General features: G+C 36.7%; 1 protein-coding gene across 1 annotated transcript; it reads right to left on the bottom strand.

Annotated features, from left to right (window-relative positions):
* Nucleotides 1-840: 840 nt before the first annotated feature.
* Nucleotides 841-1,413, bottom strand: LOC116110649 (pentatricopeptide repeat-containing protein At1g62914, mitochondrial-like). Its single transcript, XM_031396866.1, has one exon. The coding sequence runs from the start codon at nt 1,411-1,413 to the stop codon at nt 841-843; it is 573 nt and encodes a 190-aa protein (XP_031252726.1).
* Nucleotides 1,414-10,049: the final 8,636 nt, after the last annotated feature.

Raw genomic sequence — 10,049 nt, forward strand, 5'->3', positions numbered from 1 at the left:
CACCATCCCTATCAAATTTGAACAGATGAAAGTGCTTACTGAACCTTCTTCTTACCGTAATCGAAATAGAGCATTTGGGTAGCTGGATGAACTTTTGCAAGATTCTGCTCTGAAAGAAGTTTAATACTCACTAAAGTTTTATGTTAGGATCCCACATTGGAAGGGGAAAAGGGTGGGCATGTGGGTTATCAAGGGCTTGGTCACCTTCCCTTGGCAAGCCAGTTTTCCAAGGAGAGTTCTACCTAAGCTTACAAAAGGCCTGTTACCCAGCCTAATTGTTGAGTTATTGTAGTGGGTTCCTATCATTTTATCATGTAAACTTCAATTTCACTTTTGGACCGGAAATTGAGGAAGCTAGTTCAAACATTCACGATAAATTTTGGCCTTCATTAGTAACTGCATGACTAAGGATATTGTACATTCGATCGGATTCACATTTCTCTGTGCCATCTTATGAAGGAGTTCAACAACTTTTGGTATCTCATTATTCTTGAGGAAACCGAACATGAGCATATTAAATGTGACCACATCTGGAGCACAACCTTTCTCCTCCATATGTGACAGCAACTCATTTGCCTTTTTTAGTTGCCCAATTTTACACTGCCCATTGATCAAAATGGTATATGTTACAACGTTTGGCACTAGGTTTCCATGAAGAGAAAATTTTTGAAATAGGTCCCAAGCAGTTTTGAATCTCCCTATTTTACATAATCCATCAATGAGGGAACTCAAACCTTCAAGGCCAACTACAAACTTATTATTTACTAGAGTATTAAACAATTCCATCGCTTCCAAAACACATCCATTCTTGCAAAGTCCATCAATGAAAATGTTATATGTCTAGGAATTAGGAAAAACACCATTAAGTCGCATCTCACCAACTAAATTTCGTGCATCTTTTACATTACCTTTAAGAAAAAGACCAGTTAACAAGGTGCTATATGTAATCACATCAGGCCTAATTCCTTTTAAAATTGTCTCTCGATAAAGATAAAGAGCTCTTTTGACTTCTTTATTCTTGCCACACCAATTGATTAAAGTAGTGTAGCAAACATCAGGTCTATACCGCTTCCTGGTTATAAAATCAAACAATGCCCTTGCATCACCAATTCTGTATGTCAAGTAAAAACCATTTATTAAAATGCTGTAGGTATAAACGTTTGGATCCACACCTCTTTGAATCATCTCAGTAAATAAACTCTTACCCTTCTCAATTAATCCAGCCTTACAAAGGCCATCAATTATAATATTATAACTAACAACATTTGGCCTACAAATAACACCAAATCCTCCATTCCCATTAACCATCTCTTCATGCAACTTAATAGCAACACTTATCTTCCCCGTTTTACACAATCCGTCAATCAAAGACCCATAAGTACCCACATTAGGCCTACATCCAACAACAACCATTTTCTTAAACAATTCCATCGACTCCATAATCTTTCTCTCTACACACAAACCTTTAATCAAACAATTGAAAGTCATGGCATTTGGGGTGAAACCCTTCTTCAAAATCACCCCAAAAACCGCAAAACTATCTGAAAACCTTTTAATATTACCCAAGCAATCTATCAAAATGTTCAAAGACATTAAATCTGGAGACAACCCAGTTGAATTCAATAGCTTATAAAGTGAAATCACTTCATAGTAATGCTTCTTCTTAGCTAATGCCATAAACAAAGTAATAATGCTTCTTCTTTGCTAATGCACTAAACAAAGTAATGAATGATGAAATTTGAGAAATGGGTTATGACTTAATCATGCAATAAAAAAAGTACAATGCTTCATTCAGAGTAAAGTTACCTGATCGACAACTTTCTTTGAGGAATTTAGCAAGTGAGGATCATTCACGGGGTTTTTTTTGAAAGAATACAAAACTTTATTTTTGGAGCTTGACGTTGTGAGGTAGTTTAAGTGTGCTAACAAAAATAAAACATTAACTTTCAGAGATGGGTTTTGAGAGATTGAAGACGAATGAAATGGGGATCTCAAAGCCATGTATGAAGATGTTTTTGTGGGCTATGGTACGGCTGAAATGGGTGACCGTGATGGGTGTAGGGCAGCGTCCATGGGCGGTTGCGTCAGTGACCTGGTGGGGGTTGAGATTGGAGATTGTCGTTCTAAAAGTTGAAAGGACATTTGGGAAGAGCTTTTATGTTTGTATTTAGATTTAGGGTAAACAGAAATGTTTTTGTTTCTTTATTTATTTATTTTTATTTTTAATGTGGGGGAGTGATGCAGCAGATTTATGACATATCATATGACATGAGAAATGTCATATTGGCTGCCATGATGTGACTAGAGGTGGAAAAATAACCTGTCCGGGCTGGCCCACAGCAAGTTATGGAAATTGGCGAGCCGGGCCTAACTTGGCCCGCCAACAAAACCCAGCCCGCCTCTTGGCCAAGAAGGTTGTCCCAGCCCGGCCCACCAACCCTAATCCGATGGGTTTTGGTGCAGTTCGGGCCGAGCTACCCCATAATTTTTTTAATTTTATTTTTTAATTTTTTTTTTTTCTTTTGTGTAATTATTTTTAGTTAACTTTTCAAATATCAATAATTCAATTCAATTAATTTTTTTTGTTAACATTTCAAATATTAATTCAATATTAATACAATGAAATTTTAATATAAGAAAAATTAGATTTATTCATTTATCAAAAAATAAAATAAGAAATTACAACAATTATTGCCTCGTTAAAAACCTTACCAAGAAAAACCCAATTGAGACAAAAACTTGGTAAGGAAAAAAGAGTGCTATAATTGACAATTAATTTACAATTTAAAAAAAAAAAAACTAATTTTGGGGTTGATTGGGACCTTCCTCATCCGTATCATTTATATTACAAAATTGAAATGACTCTATTAAAGTATTGTCAACAACCTCGTATTGATCCTGATGGCGCGACCTTTCCCAATCTCGAAGACATGTGAGGACTTCAATCATTTTTGGTGAAAGTTTAGTCCTCCTTTCATTTAAAATTCTTCCACTTGCACTAAATGTTTTTTCGTATTAGACTGTTGAGACAGGATCATTTAAAACATTCATGGCAAGTCTTGATAATACCAGAAAAATACATTTTCTGGTTTTCCAATATTCTAAGACATCAAAGTTGGCTCTTTGTTGTGGATCTTCTGGTAACACGTTGGGGGTTCCCAAATATTGGTGAAGCTCATTACTCTGTAACTACATGGAGGATAGTACATTCATTGCTGATGCTTCTTAAGAGAAGGTCGTGCTTCCAGTTCGGGTCCTCTTCGGCCTATTAAGTGCACTCCAGGAGTCGAAGTCTTCATTTGTTTCTTTTGATGCTACTTCCTCGGGCATTTCGCCTCTTTGTTGGTTCCCATACTTGTTTTCATATTACAAATATACCTCTGCAAGACACTCTCTTACCTCTCATAGTCGATTGGCATATGTTTTGTCTTGTAAATTTTCAGTTAATGTGTCCAAACCATTTTCTAAACGTGCTAATTTAATTCTAGGATCAAATATAGCAGCTAAGCAATAAAGAAAAAGAATGGGTTTCCAATTTTTTTTAAATTTTAATTTCATTGCCTGTATTGGTCTTGCTAAAATTTCATTGTTTCTGTTTTTTCTAAATAAATCTGAAATTTTTATAATTGTATGTATTACCAATGGACTAATATGATAATACACACCAGAAAGTTGTAAAATGGATTAGTAAAGAATTTTAAGAAAAGAGTGAATTTTTTTAGCTATATGTCAATCATTTTCTACCAAATAATGAGGACCACTATTATTTGCTACAAAATAACTAATTAAATTTGCATAAGGTAAACATGAATAAAACATTAAATAAGTATTATTCCATCTAACAGGCATGTCTAATGCAAAAGTTCTAGGAGACATATTTGATTTTATACAAGCATTTTGAAATTCATCATTTCTTCTATTACTACTAGTAATCCAAGCTAAAGAATCCCTAATTCCATCAATATTATTTCTAATTTTTTTCATATCACTTTTCACAATTAAATTAATAATGTGACATACATAGCGTTGGTGAAAAAACTTCAAATTGTCATAAAAAGGAAAATTAATTTTAAAAAAAATCTATAGCTCTACTATTAGCACTTGCATTATCTAAAATTAAACTTATCACTTTATGAACAACATCATAATCTTCTAAAACTTCAACAATTTTATTATAAATTTGTTGACCACTATGATCCAAATCCATTAATCTAAATCCCAATAAAGATTTATTTAATTTACATTCGTTATCAAAATAATGACTAGTCACACAAATATACTCTTGTTTAACTCTACCACTCCAAATATCGGCGGTTAGAGCCATACTAACAAGACAACTATGTATTTTATTTTTTAAATCTAATTTCATTTTCCCAAACAATTTGATTAAATCATTTCTAGTTGCAGTTTTAGAATAACTTTTAAATCTTGGAAAAAATAATTTTTTAATAAATCTTTCAAAATATTTATCTTCAGCCATATTAATATGTTGATCAGTTGCAGCAATATATAAAGCTAATTGTTCCCTATATACATCAGAATTATAACGTCAAGTAGTACCTATATTAGTTATTTGAGTTTGATTGGTTTCTATTTTTCCATGTTGAGTAATATGTTTATTAGCATGCCTTTTTAAAGTACTAGTACCATTACCTGCATCAGCTTTATAAATATTTCCACAATACTTGCATCTTGCTTTCTTCACTTGAACTACATTTTCTATCTCGTAAAACTTATCGAAATGCACCCAAACATCTGATGTGTGCCTGTCATCGGTTTCGACAGAAGTTGATGAACCCGCTTCTGCTTGAGATGAAGTTGGACGAGGACGACTTCTAGAACCACCGAGAGCTGTAGCAGTATGGGAAGGAAGGGGGGGGGGGGGGGAATATTATGAGGTGTATTGGATTCTGAGAATGGGCAAGCGGGACTATTTGAATCTACTGCATTTATGTTAGTAAATTCAGGGGGACTAGGATAGTTTCCTTCTATTAGAGTAGATGCCCTAGAGCCAATAAATTATTGTAGAATTGACTCTTTGTAATAACGTTCATTAATCAATAAAAGGCCTTTTATTCTATATCGCGTAAATCATTATTATTGCAATATGTATTGATATATGTCCTTAGAATGGTAGAACCGTGACGAGGGTATCAAGTGTTTCAATTCTTGATAGTGAGAACCCTATGAGCACATAAGTTGGCCATTTTAGAAACGTCCGTAGCCCCGGTATTATTCTGAAGTAAGGGCATAGAAAATACAGTAAGGCTATCATGATGTTGAACGACCCTGTTGAAAGGCAGTGACTGATCTCACTTGTCAAGGTTGTTTGGTGACAACCTGGTGCAACACATGGGTGCTTGTTGTAGACGATTTTACCAAAGCAAGTTCACTAGACTAACCCACCAGAGGATTCCATATGGATGATAACCCCAATGTCTATGGAATAAATCCTCTAATGAATGGTGGTGCATGTGATCCTTAGACTTGAGATCACCAGAGCGCTTTGTGCACCGATTGGTGCAGTTTGACACTAGCCTAACGCAGTTCTTTTCAGAGCTGTCAATACGGTGGTGATTGGCTGCATCAAGGAGTGTATCAAGACTATGGTGGATTGATAGAGGATTCATCACTCTCGGGTACAGGAGAAGTCATCTCACGGCGTAATTTAGTATATGGCAATGACACTAAAACTGTGGCCACAATGCGATTGAGTTGTTGCTCTATCTGGATTATAATACAGGTCATTGGTCCAGAAACTGAATACATAATATCGAGAGTAACCGAAGGTTGACACTATTTCTATGCCTTCGTCTCGTCGAGATAACGTATGACGAAAAGATCGAATTGTACGGTAACCATATCATTGACAAGTAGCTACTTTGCTAAATCCGAATCTATCGAGTGGCCATGATGCTTTGCTAGGGGCCAATCTTGGTCTGTGTATTAGTGAGACGATTAATTGGTGTTAATCGCGATACTATACACTACCGGTATGGTGAAGAACCTATGGGTCACACACATAGAAGATAATTTAAGACTCAGGAAGAAAGAAGGACGTTTTCGTCTTTTTAGGCGAAAGGGTATTTTGGTAATTTCACAATGCAATTAAATTTGCTGAGGTCATAGCCTTTATTTAATTTATTAGAAAAATTAAATAAGTGAAATTACGTTTAAATATGTGTTTGCATATATTTAATTAAATCATCATTTTTGTTAAATGTTAATATATAGATTAAATATAGATTAATTGATTTTAATTGAGATAATGATGAAATAAATATAAAATATCTAATTGGGAGTGTTTGGTAACATGGGGTGTTTGGGTTAGAGCCCAAGGCTATTCCATATGGGAATAGGGCATTAAAGTTTTACTATAAACGAAAAAAGATTATTTGTAAAAACATAAGAGATTCATTATTTACTTTTTCCTTTGTAAAAGAAAATCCCCACAGCCCCAATTCCTCTCCCACGGCAGTATTCAATTTTGCCCAAAATCAATTCATTTGATTTTTTTTCTTTAATCTTAAAGCTAAGGAGGATCTAGCAAATCCCTCCTTAGTGGAGATCTACACTGTCTACCATACAAGGCTTTGTAGGGAGCCATCTTAATTGTAGACTGATAGCTATTATTATAGGCAAACTCCACCAAAAGTAACATCTCATGACAGGACATTCTATAATCCATGCAACATGCCCTCAATATGTCCTCAAGTACTTGATTCGTTCTCTCAGTCTGGCCATCTGTCTGAGGATGATAGGTTGTCCTAAAAGCCAATCTGGTACCCAAGTTTCTCTGTAAACTGGTCCAGAAAGCTAAAACAGATTTGGAATCTCTATCTGATACTATTGTCTTGGGCACCCCATGAAGTCTAACTATCTCCTTAATGTAAATCTGGCTAATTGATATGAGGTAGTACTCTCCTTTACTAGAAGAAAATAGGCTGATTTGGTTAATCTGTATACTATTACCCATATGGCATTAAACCCTTTCTGAACTCTTGGGTGACTTGTGATAAAATCCATTGAAATACTCTCATATTTCCATTCTAGAATGTTGAGTGGCTGAAGCAGTCTTGACGCCCTTTGGTGTTCTGCTTTCACCTGTTGACAAACCAGGCATTTAGCCACAAAATCACCAATATCTTTCTTCATACCTAGCCACCAATAGCTCTTCTTTAAGTCTTGATACAGCTTAGTTGCTCCAGGATGAGTAGTGTATAGTGTTTCATAAGCCTCCGCAAAAATTTTCTTCTTTAACTCAACACCTTGGGGAATGCATAAGCGATTCTTGAAATGGAGGACACCATCTAACAGGTGGAATTCTAGTCTCTTGCCCTCAAGTACTTGCTGGCTTATTTTCTGACACCACTCATCAGTAACTTGCTTTTCTTTAATTTCTTCCAATAAAGTGGACTGAATCTCTAATCTGGGAATCCTTCCCGGTATCACCTCAATCTACTCTTTGCACAGTTCTTCTAATAATTCTTTCTGCATTGTGAGTCAGGACAAATAGGCTTTTCTACTCAAAGCATTAGCCACTACATTGGCTTTCCCTGGCTGATATTTAATCTCACATTCATAATCTTTAACCAACTCTAACCATCTCCTCTATCTCATGTTCAGCTCCCTTTGAGTGAAAAAGTACTTTAAACTCTTGTGATCGGTGTAGATATTACTTTTTGCACCATATAGGTAGTGCCTCCAAATCTTTAATGCAAAGACTACAGCTGCCAACTCTAAATCATGTGTAGGGTATCTCTTCTCGTACTCTTTCAACTGTCGAGAAGCATAAGCTATCACCCTACCTAACTGTATCAGCATATTACCCAGTCCTTATAGTGAGGCATCTGTATAAATATCATAATCCACACCCTCCTATGGTAACACTAAAACGGGAGCAATGATTAATCTTTTCTTTAGCTCTTGGAAACTCTCTTCACAGGCATTTGACCATATAAAGGCGTTCACTATTTGGTAAGAGCTATAAGGGGCTTAGCTAATTGGGCAAATCCTGCTACAAACTGTCGGTAATAGCCTACTAGTCCCAAGAAACTTCTAACCTCCTTTATTGTCTTCGGCTTTTGCCATTCAAGAATTGCCTTCACTTTGCTAGGATCCACTAATCTTCCCTCTTTGGAGACAGTATGGCCAAAATATAACTTGATCCAACCAAAACTCACACTTAGAAAACTTGGCAAACAGCTTCTTATCCCTCAATCGCTGCAGCACAAATCTTAAGTGTTCCTCATGCTCTTCTCTTGATTTAGAATAGACTAGGATATCATCAATAAACACTACCATAAATTGATCAAGAAAATCATGAAACACCCGGTTCATTAAGTCCATAAAGACTACTGCGGCATTGGTTAACCCAAAAGGCATCACCACAAATTCATAATGCACATATCTACTCTGAAAAGCAGTCTTGGCAATATCTTGTTCTGTCACTCTTACTTGATGGTAACCTGACCTCAAATCAATCTTTGAAAACACTACTGCACCTTTCAGCTGATCAAATAAATCATCTATTCGAGGCAACGGTACTTATTCTTCCCTGTCACTTTATTCAACTCTCTATAATCTATACACATCTGTAGGGATCCATCTTTTTTCTTCACAAACAAAATTGGAGCTTCCCAGGGAGAATGACTAGGTCAAATAAAACCCTTATCTAGGAGTTCTTGGAGTTTCTTCTTCAATTCCTGAAGCCCGACTGGGGCCATTCGGTAAGGGGCTTTAGAAATCGGTGCTGTCCTTGGTGCCAGTTCAATACTAAACTCTACTTCTCTTTCCGGAGGTAAACCCGGCAAATCTTCTGGAAATACATCTAAAAACTCCCGGACTACTGGCACATTCTGAATCTCTGGTTGTGGGACATCACTACTTTGCACCACATGGGCAATATACCTAGAACACCTTTTTCTTAACATCTTTCTAGCCTTTATACTACTGATTAACATACTCAGCTGATGGCCCTCTCCAAAACTAAACTTATCAAGATTAAATCTTGCTTTCTTCTTCCGACAATCAATTTCTACTCCATACCTCCCTAGGAAATCCATGCCCAAAATAACATCAAAGTCGGGCATATCAAACACTATCAAATCAACTAGTAACTCTCTTCCATGGATCACTACAGACTCCCCTGGCAGCATCTCATGGGTCACCACACTAACACCATCAGGTAATTCTATCTTAATAGGTTGACTCACTCTAATAGGTTTCAAACCTAATCTTTCTATCATCCCATAAGAAATAAAAGAGTGAGTAGCTCCAGAATCAATCAATGTATAAAGAGGAACTGAATGGAATAGCAATTGACCAGTAATTACGGATGGGTTAGCCTTGGCTTCCCTGTGTGCCATTGTAAACACCCGAGCATTGGTACCTCTGGAAGTCTATGCTGCAGGTGTAGGAGGGGCTTTACAATCTTTCATCAAGTGCCTCGGCTGTCGGCACCTATAACATACATTCCAGCCTAACTCCTTTAAACACTCCCCTGGGTGTGTTCTCCCACACTTAGGACATAGGGGAAACTCAGTAGTCCTTGGCTGTTTACTTTGCCAGTCTCTTTTATTCTTCTTAGGCTGAAATTTCTTCTTATTTTTCACCTCCCTATTTCTGAAAACATCACTTCTCTCTCTCTCTCTGTGGAGCGAGAAATGGCTCACTCGATCCTACTATTGATGGACTGGCTGGGGTGAGCTTGTTCACAAAGATTTTGGCCTGTAAGGCTCGCTCCAAAGCCTCACTATAGGTCCGAGGGGGCTCGACACATGCCATTACATCACGGGCTATTTCTGGCTTTAGCCCATGCACGAGCTTATCTCTTCTTAGTTCTAAGGTACTCACTACACCTGGCGCAAACCTTACCAAGGAATTAAATTTCACTAAGTATTCTTTCACTGTATCGGTGCCCTGTTGCAAATCGATAAACTCTTGGATCTTCTCATGAACCCAATCAACTATTCTGTACTCAGCCTCAAATAATCTCCTGAACTCTCCCCAAGTCATGACTGCCATCTCATGAGTATCTTCCATCAACT

The sequence above is a fragment of the Pistacia vera genome, unplaced genomic scaffold (genome assembly GCF_008641045.1).
Source record: "Pistacia vera cultivar Batoury unplaced genomic scaffold, PisVer_v2 Contig609, whole genome shotgun sequence".
Classification (NCBI taxonomy): Eukaryota; Viridiplantae; Streptophyta; class Magnoliopsida; order Sapindales; family Anacardiaceae; genus Pistacia; species Pistacia vera.

Bases quoted from the DNA above. Each gene is read 5' to 3' on its own strand.
- LOC116110649 (XM_031396866.1), bottom strand. From the start codon at position 1,413: ATGGTTGTTGTTGGATGTAGGCCTAATGTGGGTACTTATGGGTCTTTG.